Below are 18,338 nucleotides of genomic sequence, written 5' to 3'. Positions count from 1 at the left end.
CATCAATTTCACAATGGGAAAAATCTACTTTACTGCCATTTATGCAAATCATGTTGATGTCTTCATTAAATACATTGTTTTTTCTGAGATACACAAGTCAAGGTAAGAATGAAAATCCCTCTATGCTCTATAAATTCTTGAAGATTTCAGAGAGAGTTTGTTTATTTAAATCTACACCATCAGCATCAAGTGATGCTACTTTTGTCCACGCTGGGTCTAGAGAAAGGTGGGTTACAATTCCTCTATAAATAGGAGAAGGAGGTAAGTACATATTTGAACTGGAGGACAGATAAATTTCCAAGAGAGTTCCTTTACAAAATAAACTCTTTTATACAGAATGTTTTTTATGTTACTAACAGAAGCATTTAAAGGAATCATGGTGCCATCTCTGATGGCAAACCTGCTTCCCTTGTGAAGGATCATTCTCCATCTTTAATAGAAGAGTAGTGGAATCATAGACTACATTAAGGAAAATAGCTTAAAAGCTGTAAAAGGAGCAAGAATAAAAAGAAAAATGCTGCACAGTCATGTAGAGATATAAAGCTGTGATAGAAGCTGTCAATAACTTGAATGAAACAGAAAAACCCCTTTATCATCAGTTCTTCAACTATATCACATTTGCTCTGTGTTTTTGATGTGGGAAAGGAAAAAAGCCTGTCTATGAAAAATCTTTGCAGATTTTTTTGAATCACTGCAAATATTTCATATTTTAAAAACACTTCCATCCAGATAGTTTCATCGACAGCTAATGCACATTATATATGCTTACTTCTTTATGACTGATTTCTTTTGATTGCCAAATTTAAGAGAGATGCACAGCTTCTCATCCTACCATAAAATCCAGATGAAGGATATTTTCAATTCCATTAATTCTTGGAATTAATTCTAATTACTTGTAACTCACAACAATATATAAAGAGCATCCCCTTAGGCACATCCTGTACAAAGGGCCCTAGGAAATACAGAGAACCTGCAATTGTTTGCTATTTTGGATGATATAATCATCAACATTGGTGATCAGAATTTTACTGGTACTTTGCCTCCTATTTTCAAATTCTAAACAATAAGAAATAGCTGACAAACAAGAAAATGAATGCAAACAAAACTGTACAGGGCAAATATATTTTATAAAATAATTTGACTCAGTCACAAAGCTTTATAATAAAGCCTAGTGTACTATTCAGCACTGAAATTTCTAAAATTATGATGAGATGGTTCATGAACATTCTCATTATGTTAATCCAGATTCCTTCAGGAATATCCAAGATAAAAGCTGAATCTGACAGAAACCATTTGTGGCTAAGCAACAGTTTCTGCACTCACATATCTGAAGTTTGTGTTAGTTCTACAGAAATGCTTTGTTCCTAATCTTCTGAGCTGTTCTTCATTAGGCATGCAAAGCTCATTCTTGTGCAATTTGACTGAGTTAAAAAGGTAAAATAGAACAAGTTTATATCCTGAACAACTGTAACAGTAAATACGTTTCTGAAATTTCATTCAGATGATCCAGCAAGCAGAGCCAATGTTGGTGGGTATTTTGCAGAAATTCTGACAGAGCTTTAAATTCACTGTGGTTAGCACAGGTATTGTTTCTCAAACAAAGTCAGCACATGTATTTTCTGATCCAAAGAAGCATGCTTTACTTCTGTGTTGTTGTTTAAATTTAAGGGGGGGTCCCCGGGGAGTGCCCCCCGGAGACCCCCGGGGTCTTTTGGGGTCGTGGTGTTCCCGTGCTGCAGGCAAGGAGACTCAGAAGCCGGTGGGGTGCTGATGAGGTGAGGGTTTATTCACTGAGGGAGAGGGGAAGGGGGGGAGAGGAGAGAGGAGCGTCCGGACGCCTCCAGGGGTAGAGGGGCAAGAGGGGGCAGAGCCTTCTGCCTTAGCATTCTTATCACAGAGGTTCAAAGGGGCGCGGTAACATTCTCCAGCCAATGAGGTTACAGATACAGGATACTGCAGGGAGGATACAGACTTAGGACAAACCATACATTTTCCAGGGGTGAGCCAGAGCAAACCATTTCCATAAAATGCAATCCCACACTTCTGCAGGAATTTGAAGACATTTCTTATTGTGATTTTTAAAGGGACAACACTGATATTTATTTTGTAACAATGTATGTTTTACTAATTACTCAAATATTAAAGACTTTAAAGAATGATACCAGCCTTAAAAAAAATCCCTCTTATCAGAATCTTGTGATCCTTAGTAGTATAGCATTTGCAAAATTTTATTAAAGTTGGCATTAAAATGCCTTTTGTAAGCTGAAAGCAGAGTCTTAGTGCAGTTAGCTACATTTCAATTCACATATGTAATAGTTCTTAAAACTCTAGCCAGCTTTTCTTTTCCACCAGTAAACCCACAAAAAGATATGAACATCTCAGGGAACAACACATTTACATTTTTAATCTCCTGACTAGAAATACAGCATATTTGTGCTTAAGAAATACAAACACACTTTCAGGAAGGGGAAAAAAGCCCAGAAAATATCCATAGGTAAATCTGAAAAATCAAGAGCATTGATATGTGAAAAACTTCTTGTCTTTGAGTGTGCCTGGTGTACCTTACTCAAAACTACTGCACATAAGGGATGGGCCACAGCAACAACAGGAACTCTAAAATGTGAAATCACAGGGAAGTTCTCTCAAGCCAGTGTTGCCTTCCAGGAACTTGTGCAGCTTAGAGCTCCCTGACCATCCAAATAGCATTAAAGTGAAGTAAATTTGTCCACCCATCATGATTATGATTTTTGTCCTACCTTGAAATTGAAGCACTTCAAGGGTACTTCTTATAAAACCATGGATTGTGTTGGACTTTAAACATTGTGTATCTGTGGGTACTCACTTTAGTGTGGGTTTGAAAATAAGTGCTGTAGAAATTCCAGTGCTGAAACTACACAGCAGGTAGCAGCTTCTCTTTATGTCAACATGAGACATTTGGTTATTTGTTATGTTCTGTTAGCTACTGATTTAATCCTCATGTCCTATTGTCCAAAACAGCCAGAAACTCATAAACACCATTTCAGAACCATTTCTTCTCATCAACTTCTCAGAGATTAAAAGAAAAAAAAAAAAAAAGGAAGAGCAGCAAAGACTAACACTTAATTTTGCAAGTTATTAGCAGTCCCAAGGAAGAATGGTGACTAAGGATTAAGAGTATCATTTTAGAATTCTGGTAGTATTCAGGTTCAGCGACACCCAGACCTGATCAGTTACAGAGAAAAGCTTTGCTGGAAAGTAAGACATGACATTTCTTATCCTTTTCCACAAAAGAACATCCCTGGATCATGGTAGACATAAATCTGTATTACTTATGCTAATCCTTACACTTTTTGATGAGCTACTGGCAAGGGATGTAAAACTTAACTATGGAAGTTATTATGAACAAAGCACATGAACAGAGGCATCACTTTGCACTGAATAGCTCGACATTTTCAAATGTAAATAACTTTCTGTTTCTGGAATATATTTGAACCAATGAACTATAAAATGATACATAATAAATAATAAATAAACATTAAATCAAGTGTATGAATTATTCTTCTTGGCTCACTGTAACAGGCAGTTTTATTTATCTCATGTTTTTCAGTGATCACATCTTTTGGTCAACTGCCATTTTGTGTAAGCCTATTCTTTTATCCAAAACAGTTTCATCAAGTCCAGCCAGTAAGTTCTTTAGTGTGTGTAGCTGCATGCTTTAAAAACAAGTCCTTGTTGTGGCATTAGAAATAGCCTGCAGTTATCAACAATTCACAGTTACAAGGACTGACAGTGTTATTAATTGCAATACAACTTTTAGTGAAAAGTTTCATATAAGATCAAGTAATTGTTTTGAACAGGGAAAAAATACATTTTGTTTTTAACGTGATTTCCAACAATGGGATGGTTGTGTCCAAATAAATAATAGGTGAGTATATTTGAAACGTGAAAAAAAAATGCATAGGTATGTCTACAGCCATTGTGGTTATTTTTTAAACACATCTTAGAACCAAATTTAATATTAAATCCAGCTCATAGCACTCAGGCATGTGGAAGATGAAGATTGTGAGAATAGCTAGCAGTCCTTACTTTTAAATTACAAATACAATATATCGTGACATCTTTAAGAATGTATGGTCTTCACATCATCCCTCTTTTCGTATGAGGGTTTCAAAAGTGAGAATGGTGGGACAGTAAGCTAATATCAACAGAATTCTTAGTCATGTGTTTTATCTGAAGGCAGGTGACATTTCTGATTTGGTGAGCATAAATTAAACTGACCTTGGAAGAAACCTTAATGTCCTCATGTGCATAAAGCAGTAGGAGCTATCTATATACATTTTCACACCTCATGAACTTTTACACATTATTCATCTAAATCAGAGATCCAGACACCAAATCTGGCACTTGGGACTTTATGTGGATTTCTGATATTCCTTGGCAAATGTGGAGCTCTGAAATAAAGGGCTATATTTAAATGATTTACAGCTGTAGGGGCAGGACAGTGGGGAGAAGGTTATTGGCATTATTTTATTCCAGATGCACACCTAAAGTGCAGATAATCATTGTTCTGCCTAAGTGGTGTTTTAAAATGCCACACTGGAGAGAGCACAGTGGCTTGGAGAGTGATTATAGAGAACATCAGTGGAGACTGCAGAATTTCCTGGCATCTGGCACACTCATTTAAGTGAAGAGCTTGTCATATGCTGGCTTTCAGCTGTGGCACATCACCTCCAGTCTGCAGGGCTGTGGCGTGGGTGAAATGCCATGGCTGATGTCTATGAAAAATCTTTGCAGATTTTTTTGAATCACTGCAAATATTTCATATTTTAAAAACACTTCCACCCAGATAGTTTCATCGACAGCTAATGCACATTATATATGCTTATTTCTTTATGACTGATTTCTTTTGATTGCCAAATTTAAAAGAGATGCACAGCTTCTCATCCTACCAGGATGTGACACCTTTAATTTCACATGCCGAGCACGGCTGCATCCCCCACTCTGAAATGTTGCAGGGGCACACTTTTCATGTGGTGTTACATTGTTTTGCTGGATTATTTGCTCTGGTTTCAAGTCCAATTAGCATTTGGGATGAGAGAAGAAATAGCTGAGCTGTTTGAATGGGACACTTTCACCTGAGACTGTTTTCAATCCTCTCATAATGCTAAGCACCATTGCTACCATCATTTATTTTATGTCCAGCAGATAAATGTTTTTTTCTGATTTGGACTATCAAATAAGATGCATGGTAAGTACATGAGAGAAACCTCGACATAATTATTTCTGGCAGAAGCCAAAACCAGAATAAAATGGCAAAATGTACTATGTGTCCTTTATACAGAAATCAACAAAATATATGGTTTAATATACATACTTACATATATATATATAACTTATTATCAAAACTTCCAGAAGTATGTTAGGTTTTCCTACAGAAATGCCAAAACATACAGAACAAGAACTGTTTTAGAAACCTATAACAATGGCAGAAATACCAATGGGATACAGTGCCATGACTGCAATCACAGAAATAATCTTTCATGTTGGGACACTCAAATTTCAAAATTTCAAAATACAGTCGCAAACATAGAGTTGAAACACAGAGTTCTGAAACAAAGTTTTTGATAGGATACTTCTCCAAAAGATAAAAATTATCTATATCATTTGGCTTTGAAACTTTACGTACCATGGTGTGTAAATAATACAGGCTATTCTCAACGTCCTCTTTATGAATGTTTCTTTAAATATCACCTGCTCTCCAGCTCATGTCTGCCTTTGTATCTCTTGCAGGCAGGATATTTTGCATCTTTACTCAAGCAGGAATGTAAAATACTGACCATTTGATGATCAGCAAATATTCCAGCAAGGTTAAGCCCTTATTTTTCATAAATATACAATATCTAACAATTTTCTTTTTCTCAGTAATAAATAAGCTTTTAAAAAATACAAGCATAAATGTTACTAGAGGTACTTTAGAGCAATGAAAAACTGAAGTCACATTTGAGAGGCTTTAACACTGACTGGCCAATAATGCTCAGTCACTGTCTGGATGCACCTAGCCCAGGGTAACTCTGTCTCTGAGCCTATTTAATTCCTTACTCTTTCTGCTAAAATAAACATGTAATTTGCCTGTTCCAAAGAGGACTTGGTAATCCAGAGGATTTGCTCTTTTTGCCACAGGGTGGGTCAACACCACTAATTCAGTTATTATTTGACATTCCAGTGAGCCAGTGCCCAACTCAGGACAAAGTAAAAGCAGTGGCATCCTGGATATCCTATGGCCATCCCAAAAATTCCATTGTTGCTGTTTTGACTCAGTAATGGGGAAGATAACAATTCATTGAGTCTTTATACTTCATCTATTCAAATTCTAAGACATGTAAAGGATGAACATAGCCTTTTACACATGTAATAGCCCCATTATTTTTGCACATTTCTATTATTAAAAGTCACAAAGGGATTCTTAACTATAGTTCCCTTATGGTAATGAATGTTTTAAAAATTTTACTGGAGGAATGATGCAATTGTTGCCAGGATTTGAATATTAAAAAAAAAAAAAGGCAAAGAAAGAAAAAAGCATGAAAAAAAAATCATTACTACCTTCTCAGAGAAGGACAATTGGTATTGAATCATCGATAAATGCAGGGTGAACAGTCTGCCAAATTTACACCCAGAACTATGAGAGAAAATAATTTTGAAATATAAAAAGAGCTCTGAAAACTAGATACAAGAATGTAAACAAGAGCTATTCTTTTTATTCTGAATTACCCACCTGACTCAGTGCCATAATTTTCTAAGTAGGAGGATGAGAAAGAAAAGAGAAAAGCCTAAATATCATTTCCCTTTGCTCTCTAAGTGAATCGAGGGCTGAAGAAAACATAAAAATCTGAAAGGGTACATTTTTTCTTGTGCTTGCAGGAGTTGTGATGTGTGGTAAAGCCTGGGGCCTTCAGTTGTTGTCAAATTTGTGATGTTATTTTTAAAAAGTAATAATTGGTGAAAAATTATAAGATTAAAATTCTTCCCACAACTCCCCTAACAATTTCATGCAAATACCTTAACTGCACATCCCTTGTTCTTCATCTCCTGTTAACCCTTTCCAGTGGAATGAGGAGCTCTTTACACTGGGTTGTGTATGAGCCTGGGCATGAAGGTAAATCCCCAGACTGGGACATTTCTATCACAATGATAATTATACAGAAAAAAAACCCAGAAGTACATTGATTAAATTATTTGTCCTAGAGTTTTAACTGAAACTATCATGTCTTTAACACTGCACAGAGTGGAGATGCACTAAAATGCAAACCAGTCTGTGAACACATGGGTTCACTGCGAACACTTCTCCCCACACCCTGGCTGGCAAGTGGACTGGCTGCACATTTATTGGAGTAGTCTTTTCACATAAATCATAGCTGTCCAAAGTCTAATCGGATTTTCTCTGCCTGCCAACCTTCCCAAAGGCTTCTGCACCATCAGCTTGGCAGCTCCCTGAGCGTGGCCCAACCAGGCACAGAGGAGCCTCCAGGGAGGCTCCTTCTGTTGTGCACATCCCTCCATGGCCAATTAAACGGGCTCCAGAGTCACCTTGTGCTCTGGATGGTGCAAAGAGCCTGCAGTGCAGTCAGGACTGGGGCCAAGGTGTTGTCAGAGCACATCCTAAGGTTGGGGAACGCTCTCAAAGAGAAATTTCAGAGTTACTTTCACAGCTCATTGCTGAGGCACCACACAAATAACCTCGTGAAATAAAACCCATCCCCACGATAAAAGCTGGAAGTGAAAGCATTCTCACCTCAACACAGAGCAGCTTCATACCCAGCAAAGCAGAACTGCAAAACACCGTTATGGTTGTTGACCACGGGAATTTCTAAAAGAAGCCTCAGAAAATGCTATGCATTACATTTTCTAGGTATAACAGATGAAAGGATATTAAGAAAGATCCCTATTTTAGGAACCATTTTAAGGTTTATGTTGCTTGCAAAAAATTGTAAGTTTGTTAAATATATGGCATTATTCAGTACAGCATTTTTACTGTTGCACTATACAATGACAATCACCTATAAAATGCTGACTAACCAGCAGCAGCTGCTGAAGAACTTGCTGGAGTTTCAAACCAAACTTTCTCAGAAGTTTGAGCTACAAGCTGAGAAAGCTGAAATATTAAGGAAAGAATAAATTGAAATAATTAATAAAAACTGGCAGCTGACTGCACAGTGCTTTCTGAAACTGAAGATTCAAGGTCTAACATGACAGTTACCTGTAACCTCAAAAACTTTATAAGCACATCATAAAAATGTAGAGGTACACCAAAAAGACTTGAGGAAGCAGCTGTTTAAAGACTAACAAAAGCATTTCACATTAATTAATAGTGAAATACAAACAAGAACTATTTAAGGAAGAATACCTTTTTATGAATATATACATAAAGCTGTGCATGTATGCAAGTATATATATATATATATTTGTACACTAAACCTTTTTGGTGAGGTGCCTTTTTCAACTGAAGCAAAGCTATTTGCACCAGAGTATAGATGGCTGTATTCCATATTTCCTATGTTTGTGCATATATATGCCACAGCTGGCTTTGACTTTAGGAAGAATGTGTTCAGTGTTGATTAATCAGTTATAATCAGGAAGCTGTGTGAATGTCTATTATGAATATAATTAAATCAAATTGCAGTAATTCTCTTTAAAGTATATTTTTAACACATGTTGCACAGCATGTTGTGGTACACATCTTAACACCAACACATTCCTGTGGACCACTGGTTTTTTGAAATGTTAGAACTGGTCTTTACTCATTAATGTCAATTTCACAACTGAAGGATTCTTCCTTGCCTCTCACTTTGTACTTTTTTGCATCACATCACTCCCTGGCTTATATTTAAAATTATTTGGTGTATTTATTGACACTAAAATTAATTTCTTCGAAACACTACATATTGGTACCATTTTTTGATGGCACGTTCATTTTTTGGCATGTATTTATTGAAGTAAAATCATATGCAGAGAATATCAAAAATATATACTCTGGAGTATACAATACTCAAGAAGCTTAACAGCATCAGGATGTGGAATTCAAACCCAGATCATCAATCTGCCTGGAGAGGAAGGCAAACGCCGAAAACAAGACAAGTCTTCCTGTGTCCATGTTTACTGTCAATGGTGTCCTTTCTTGGATGGAAATGGACAGTATTTCTTTATAAAAGTGGACTCCTAGGGATCAATGTCTCAAATCTAAATACTCCAGGTGAGGCACCTATCAACAGGATGATTTATGATTGCCGTGGTGCAGTCATAGAAATAAATGCTAATGATCCAAGATGCCTTTAAAGCAGTGTGGATTCCTTTAAAACCATTGTGCTTCAATTGCAGATTGCAGCTCTCGAGAGGCTGCCTTCCAACACAAGCACCATGGATTCCCTCAGCACTCTCACTTCATTCTTTTGAACATTGCCCAGAATATACCACTTACATACAAACACACTAAAATAGAATTTTTCACTTTTTCTAGTATTCTAAAAAGTATGCAGGATAAAGTGATGGGGACATTAAAAAAAGGGAAAAAGAAAAAAGAGCATTTCTTTGTCTAAATCCAGGTATTTTTTAATGTAGCTGAAATAGTTTGGCTGATGCAGTTTCATTTGTTGAGTACCAGGAAAATACATTCCATGTAATTAGAAAATAAATTTGTACTTACTATGTAATAATACTTGGAAAACACAAGAGGAAGACTTGTAGTCCTACTATGATGAACCACCAACTATTCAAAATTCTTCTTACTCACGGTGTCCCTCTCCTCTGTGTTCTAAGATACTCAGCAGAGGGAATGGGAATTTGAGATTTTGCATGATGTCAAGATAAAAATTAGCACTGAGTAGAAATAACACAAATGTAACTTTATGGAACAAACAAAAAAATGTCATTCCAAACCAAACAAGGAAAGAACTCGGTTGTTGTGGATTCAGTAACTTACAATCATTTGTACTTAGCACAGGGCTCTGTGTTAGGAGAAATATTTCCAATTTAATGTAACAGAAAATAAAATCCCATATATTTCAAATAGAACATGATATGGATCAGTAATGAATAATAAATTAGGATCCTAAGAACTTCAGGTCATTTCTAACTTAACAACAGCCTTTTTTTTGGACCCTGAGCGAATCTTTCTGGTTTTATGCTTCAGCTTTCCTATTTGAAAAAGAGGAATTAAAAAATTTTTCTTCAGATGTATTTCCACATTTTTAGAAAATACCACCATGTAAAATGTCATAACATGTTCTTGGTGAGATAATAAAATGATAGAGTAATAAACAAAGCCCTATTGACACTCTTAAGTACAACTAATATAAGTTTTTGCATTTAAAATATCTTGTGGGATTCCAAACTGAATATGGGCAGGAAAGTATCTTAAAAAAAAAAAGAAAGAAAAAAAGAAAAAAGCTTCAAACAGTTCCAGTGTAGTCAAAGAAGAGAGAAACTATAAGCAAATGATTGGACTATTGGCAAGACTTTTTTCCTTTTTATTCATTCAGAGAGCAGGAATGACAGCATCCATCCTCTGTAAAAATGAAGTTGGGAGCACGCAGCTGCAGAGCTGTGCAGAAGCAGGGATGGTTTAGAAGCCCAGTGAGGTGTGCCCTGCAGACCACAACTCTCTGTAAATCCATCTATCCAACAATTACACACTGCAGCCTGAGCCCTCTGCTCAAAAGGGCACTGGTACATATTGCACTGAAACCAATAATTATTCTCACCCATGCCAATTCACAGCACAGAGAGGAAAGAAGGTCTCAGGAACCAATCATTAAGGGGTTTCCAATGGTACTCAACCCTCCCACCAGTTGCACATCTCTGAATATTCCTAATAAATGTATTTAATGAGGAAAATGAATAATCACGCTTAGATGAAAATTGCTTTTTTCTTACGGGAATATTCATGAAAAACAAGAGTAATTGTTTTGGTATGGACATTGCTGAAATGCATAGAAAGTTTTTTGATATGAACAAGCATATTTTCTTCCATGTTCTCTCTCTCCTCATTGATTAAGTTCACCAAAGGAAACAAAACTGCTTGCTGGCCTGTATGGCAAAGCAGCAAGAAGGTAACCAAATCAATAGGGAAGTGATTTTGTGCTAAGCAAGTGATTTTTAAGCTGTATTTTACCATCCTTGCAAAAATATATAATGAAAAACACATGATATACACTTGTAAGAGAGAGAATTGAACGTTTCTTAGCACTAACTGCTGCAAGTTCCATTGGACTGCAGGAACACCTCCACACATTAGATTTGTACCTGCATTAGGGAGGGGAAAAGATGGCAGAGCCCAAAGGGAACCCAATACACAGCAGATTGTCTTTTTGTTAGTGATAAGAATGATAAAAAGTTGTCACCAAGAGATGAGGAAAACGCCTACATCAGAAGTCTTGTGTTCTTCTTATGGGATTCATGTTAGAATTTAGAGATAAAATTCTTCTTCTAGTAGATTTTTTTAAAACATGAAATTCCATGCAAAACTATGAATGAAGTCCTGCAGAATAGAAGGATTCCCTTGCTCAGCATTAGAAGTTCAAACGTTCAATAGCCACTCAAGGGTTTTGCAAGCTCTAAGACAGACTTTCCTCAGAAGAAAAACCAAAAGTGCTGTCCAGCTGTGTCTACATCTGTGAGCTGCTTGGCAGGTAGGTAAATGTATAAAACAAAATTGAAATAACTACAAAGGCAGTTCAAAAACCTTTCAACTTAAGAAATAACCCCCTAGTTTTAATACTTTTTAAAATCTCAATAATCAAATGGTTTGTGGTTTTCTTTGCACTGGTCTCCCTTGTTTGACCTGCCAGGATGTACAGTATCACTGTTACAGCACTTTAACATTATTACAAGACAGTAAGATTACAGATCAGCAGATCCCATTCTCCACTCTCACCTATGACCCACTTTGGCACATTCATTGCATTGCAGGAACTGCCTGGGAAACACTTTGAATTTTTTAACACTTAGATTTTTCCATTGTATATTTATAGCAGGTGGGAGTGAAAGCACAGAAACTGTTGAGTCTGTGTTGTCAAGAACTGAATATAGATTCTTAGGCTACCACACACATGGTCTATAACTGTGTCATAGCCCACAGGTTTTGATCCACTTAGCTCTTTAAAGAGCTCTAATTATAGCTAAAAAAAACCAAAAAAAAAGAAAATATTTTTTAGAAAAGCATCCAGTATTCACATGAATACATCAAGACATGGAAAGATTTACTTTCCTCAAAGGTGTTTGTCATGAGCTGCTTATCCACACTGGTGTCTTGAGTGGGCTCTTTTGCCCAGAAAGTTCCTCAAGGTGCACTGGGGATTGAGGCTTCCTTGAGAGACCTTCCAGGACACAGCTTCCCCTTTCATCACCGTGCTGGAGGGACTCCCAGGTGGGGAAGTGTTTCACTGACTCTGAAATGCTTTATATCTACAGTAACCCAGCTGATGCCAGGGTCAAACCCACCTGGAAGGTCTGCAAGAATTCCATTGTGTTTGGCAACTATGATGAAATGACACCTCTTCTAATGGTCAGAATTGATTACCCCAAAGAGAGACTGGGCTACAACAGCACGCTGTTTATCACACTCATGCACTTTGGTTTCACCACAACCTGAAGTGGCAATGCAAACTTTTTGTGAGCCCAAGCAAAACGCTGAAGTGGATGAATAACCTGGTAGGTGTAGCCAGTATAAAGATGCTGTGAGTCCTGATGGTGTTGATGCCAAGAGAAAAAACATCAGCAGAGTCTCTCTGCCACGGATCTCTAGAGAACAATAAAGAGCAATGCTGGTATGGGCATGAGGACTGCAGTTACATGTGGTCAGCACCCACACCTGGGAGAAATGGGTTCCAGGTGGTCACTTCATTTCAAAGCTGTCAGTCATTGTCATTGCACCGTGAAGTGGGAATGACTGTCTGTAGCCAAAGGTGAGACAAGTTCAGAAAGGACAAGTGAATTCCAAAGAAGGGTCTGGACCATAATTCTGTTAAAATAAAATAAAAATTTAAATAAATAAATAAACAAGGAGGCGGGGGTGAGCGGAGAGAGAGCAGGATTCGGGAATTTCTCCGTTCACCACCCCTATCCACCTTGATACTCCGCTGGGACAGAAACTCCCCAGTGCTGGAGCAGCACAGAAAGAATAATTATCGCCACGCACCTCTGAGCTCCCGGGCGGGCGGCAGGAAGGGCAGGGGGGCTCAGAGCCCCGGCTCGGCAGGGAGGGCGCGGTTCGGATTCCGGCCCCCGGCCCCGTTCCCGGTTCCGGCCCCCTTTCCCCGTTCCGTCGCCCCGTTCCGTCGCCCCGTTCCGTCGCCCCGTTCCCTCGCCCCGTTCCCTCGCCCCGTTCCCTCGCCCCGTTCCCTCGCCCCGTTCCCTCGCCCCGTTCCCTCGCCCCGTTCCCTCGCCCCGTTCCCGTTCCCTCGCCCCGTTCCCGTTCCCTCGCCCCAGCCGCGCTCCCGGCGCTTCCCGCGGGCTGCAGCGCCCCCCGGTGGCGCGCAGGGCGCAGCGCAGGCGGAGCTGAGGACGCACCTGCCGCCCTCCCCCCTGACCGAAAAACGCATCTTTGCACCCCAAACCCGCCACAAACCATCCGGTTTAACCTTCCCCTTGGAGATTTCTTCTTTGAGATCTCGTTTTTGCTGTAGTTTTGAAGGAATAGGAGTTGATATAAAACTACGGAAGAGTTAAAACCCATCATTTTCTTTTTAGCAACCATTAAAAAATCTCCACAAAATGTTGGGTTTATACATTGAATAAAGACTTAATTTTGTATTCTATTTCTTGGTACGAATTTATCTTCCTTTTCTTAAAATGTACTGTAAGTGCAGAAACAAGGGAAGCAGTTCAACATAAACATATGCACACTACTTATTTGGGTGACCCTGCAAGAAGGGCACCTAACTGTCTGCTGCTTGTGTAAATCCAAAACAGTAAATTTCCTTTTTAAAAGAAACATTTTTCTTAGAATGAGTACTCTTTTATTGTGCTTCTTGTGACTAATGAGATCCTCACAAATCTTTGTCAGTGTAGCAGAGGAAATAGTTTAAAGGACTTAGTTTCACATCATTCTAATACTCCTTGGAATTATTTTTAAGAGGATAACCATTACTCAAAAAAAAAAAAAAAAAAAAGGTAGTGTCCAAATTCCTCTTTCATTATGCCATCTCCTGAAATTTTTCATCTGACCAGTGCAGCAGATGAAAAACAAGGAAATAATTACAGCTCCATGATTCTGCAGGCAAGACAACACCAACGTAATGTCCTAGAAACACATTTTTCATAAAACATTACATATCAGATGGATTAATGGATCAAAATGCTGTCTCTCTTCTGATTTCAGAGAGGCAGAAGTGCTTGGTGCAGAAGCCAGCTCTGGGTGCTTTATTCCAGCTGAGAGCTTTCCATCAACAGAACAATTTTCTGCTGATTAATTACAGGCAGCATCTGGCTCCTTTGTATCACCTGAACTGCAAAAATTGTCAGATCAGTATGGAGATATCTGTCCTTTCATGTAGCAGTTAGTGAAACCCATACTACAGCATGTAGCAGTTAATTATTACACATAATCTATGTAATTCTTGGAATAAATTAATGGTATGAATCACAGCATTAAGTGCCACTACAAGTGATTGATGGAAAGGGATAGCAGATTGCTATAGAATAAAACAAAAAGGGACAACAGAGCTTCTCCTTTTACTTAGTATTTTCTGTTAATTTTGAATCTTTAAGGATCTTAATTTCATCTGACTGATCTACTTTAAAGGAACAAGGTGGACATGAGAACACTTTTAATAAAGATTTTTTTTTCCCCAGAATGGATTTGCTAAAAAATGCGTAGAATTTTCATCAAAATGAAAATGTTATGTATTTTCTAGAGTATTTTCTAAAGTCACTTGGAATAATCCAATGTAAACCTTCAGCTGACATTCTTAAAGAACCATCAAGAATATCTCTGAGATTTTTTTTTTCCTCTGAATAACAATTTAGAGATCACTGTAGAATTATATTAGGACTTCCTCTGCTTACTACCTGGCATTTTTAAAAAAATTATCATATTACTGCATCATACAATCCTAAAAGATCCTTCTCAAAATCTCTGCAGTCCAATTAAGTTTTCACTCTTTAAGATCATTGAGGAAACAAAATTTGTTTTTGACAGTACTGTTTACCTTTTTTATTAATAATTTATGCATATACAGAGTATATAAACCAGCACAAATACACAAACAGTTCCTTGAGGACCTTAAGAGCAACTTCATCGTGAACATGCATAATTTATTTCTCTTTTAAAAATACTATTGCAAGTACTCTTCTAACCATTTTGGAACTGCAGCAATGATCCTTTTTCAATGATCTTTAAATGCATTTACTTTGGGATAAGCAGACATAAAGCACATGCTTTTCTTTTTGACAACTTGATAGGGGAAGACATGAAAGTAACAGGAGAATTTAACTACAATTCCTTTAAATACAGGTCTTGTCTCTTTCAATAAGCACAGGTAATCATATATTCAGTAAATGTTTAAAATAGCCATTCACTATAAAATCATTTTAGAAGAGATATGCAAAATCTTACTCCATATGAATAAAATTCAACAGATTGCACTACACTGCAGCTTTACAGCTGGATCTCTAGACACCCATTACATTTTGTGAGCTGTTTGTACTGTAGCTTTTGATATTCTTAAAGGATTGACGGCATCCATTTCCTTTCAAATAGGGTCGTTTTCAATTTACTAGCATTCAGCAACCTGCAAATCTGAGTCTGCAAGGCGCTCTTAAGAATATCACTTTCAGACGATGGATGTTTTCCAGGTGGCTTTGCACAGAACCATGAAATGCAGCTGCTACGAAACCTTTGATGAGACATAAGTAGAACAACATCAAAAGTGCGCTTCTTTTTGAGCAAATACATGAAAGCACAAAACCAGCTGACAGTATCACATTGTGGAATTCATTTGAACTTGCAGACAGAAACCAAGAGGAAAGACAATTTCTGTGGCCATTGCTTGGAGCATGGCCTATACTGGATGCAAACACAGAAATGCATTTTTAACTCCATCATTATAGAATTGGACACAAAGCCGAAATTAAGTCTTGTGAATAGAAATAGACACACGCACATACATTTCACTTGTTATTTTACTGCTACTGCTACAGACACATATATTTCACTTGTTATTTTACAGTTACAGCAAGGTGTGTGAGCCAAATTCTCAGCTTCACATGGCCTCTTAGAAGGTCCAGCAGCTGGTAAGGACAGCCCTGCCCAGTGAGCCCACGGCAAGCACAGCACACTTACCCCCACTTATCTCCTTTGTTAACAACAAGCCCAATCCAAAGTGTTCTATCAAATATTTATAAAACAGAACGCTGGCTGCTGTAGAAAAGGTCACATCTCCAGGCAGAAATCATTGATTTTGCTGTTAGTATATGCTTAAGTTCCTTGTGCTTAAGGCATATATTTCTTTATATCCTTTATAATTTTGTGCAGAACAGAAAAATTTCAGGTGACAAAGCCAGCTTTCTGATTTCCCTGTGCCTTAGGAAGGGGACTAACACACCTTATCTACAGAGAGTCTTCATTTGCTTGTTGTCCTGAAACAAACCTGATTCTATAGCACAGAATAAAGATATCAAGCTGTTAACATAAATTATGATCAAGAAAAATACTTTTAAAAATTTAAATCGTGATTTAACTGTATAGTAATTAATTTTTGAGTATCTTGTTATTATGTTTATTTTCACTTTAATACACCTTTATTCATATTTGCTCCTTGGTATCACCACAGTTGAAAGTATTGTTTTGTATTTCAGTCCACTAAAGTCCCTTGATACTTTGCAGTGAAAAAAAAAAAAAAAAAAAAAAAAAAAAAAAAAAAAAAAACCCCAACTTTATTGGACCCAGAAAACAAAAGAAAACAAAACAAGAGTTTAATTTCAGTGTCATTTACAGCCATAATGACTGGTAAATATTGTTAAGTATAAGGAAATTTCAGATCTGTTAACTTGCAAGGATGTCTTCCAATAAAAACAGAAACTGAACACACGCAGTTCATGGAATCACAAAGTCTTGGCAGAGTTTTGGTGGCTCTTTCCCTTTTATTGCCACTTTCCCTAGGTTCTGTTGGATTTCCTGGGAACAGCCTGGCCAACAGCTGTGGTCTCACAGCCATTTGCATCCTTCTGGTCAAAGTTATTAATTTCAGCTTTTTCTTCTCATGGTCCTTAGAGAGCAGCCACAAGAGCAAGGGGGTCCTTGTCCTAAGCTTGGCATGCACTCCACTCTCTTCTAGGCAGACGGGTTATCCTGAGTTATCCTCCTCTCTGGGATTTCTAAACTATTTGGAGAGTTAGGGCTTTGTTTTTTAATTTTGTCCTAATTTTTAATAACCACCATCATAGGGATACTTTAATGCACAAGACATGTAACTGGTTATTTATATGGTTTAAACAGTCTTGCATGTGTGGCAAATTTTCCCCCTGAATAACTCTCCCAAGCTGGCCCTACTCACACACATATACACAAGGAAATTCAGTTGACATGCTTGCATATCTGATACTGTAACTGGCATTTACAAGGCACTCGTGAATTTTTGTGCATTTTACACAAACTTTTTTGCAAGCTGAAAAATAAATGTTCTGTTTACGGCGCTAAGAAATGACAAAAGGAGGAGCCTTAACCTTTACACAAAGCTGGAAAGTAGCATGGGAGCACAGCTGTGTGTCCCACAATGCTTTCCTGAAGGATGACTTTAATACTGTTGTTCTGTATCTGTCTATTGTCAACATCATAAATGTTCAGCCTAGCTCCAGAAAAGCATATACAAAGCACTTCCTGATGAGTACAGAAGGATTTTTTCCTTGTTGCTATAGAATATTTACACTTTCAGGAATGCCTCAATTGGGAGCAGCACTTAAAATATATCAGCAATATTTCTTTGACATCTGTCACACACATTTCAGCACAGCCCTTTCCAACAATGTATTCTCATGAATCATCTATTTAAAATCTACCCCATGTGCTAGAGACACGGTGATAATGGAAACCTGACAGCTTTTTGGATTTGTTACTCTTATGAAACTAGGCAATATGCTGAGACAAGTCCAAGCACCTATAGGGGAGGAGATGGAATGATACAGTTGAATTCCATCTGTGTTACAATTACTTGCGTTTTCTACATAATACAGTGAATTATTCACATTACTTCCTATTCCACACCAGGGTAGTCACTCAGCCACCACTGATCACCTTAAAAACAGGGGAGCATCAATTTTAATCAGGTAGCCTAAGCTTGCTGCTAGAACCCTGAAGGCACGGCCATCAG

General features: G+C 37.7%; 1 protein-coding gene across 1 annotated transcript; it reads right to left on the bottom strand.

Annotated features, from left to right (window-relative positions):
* Positions 1-11,060: 11,060 nt before the first annotated feature.
* On the bottom strand, positions 11,061-14,446 carry LOC134558137 (protein TonB-like). Its single transcript, XM_063411708.1, has 2 exons — positions 13,169-14,446; positions 11,061-12,991 (listed from the first exon to the last, which is right to left on the bottom strand). Exons 1-2 carry the CDS (start codon positions 13,724-13,726, stop codon positions 12,947-12,949), a joined length of 603 nt encoding a protein of 200 aa, XP_063267778.1. The 5' UTR covers positions 13,727-14,446; the 3' UTR covers positions 11,061-12,946.
* Between the last annotated feature and the right edge of the window lie 3,892 nt (positions 14,447-18,338).

Source organism: Prinia subflava, chromosome 14, assembly GCF_021018805.1.
Source record: "Prinia subflava isolate CZ2003 ecotype Zambia chromosome 14, Cam_Psub_1.2, whole genome shotgun sequence".
Taxonomy (NCBI): domain Eukaryota; kingdom Metazoa; phylum Chordata; class Aves; order Passeriformes; family Cisticolidae; genus Prinia; species Prinia subflava.
The sequence above is the reverse complement of the archived record's forward strand: the minus strand, read 5'-3'. Positions and strand labels throughout refer to the sequence as shown.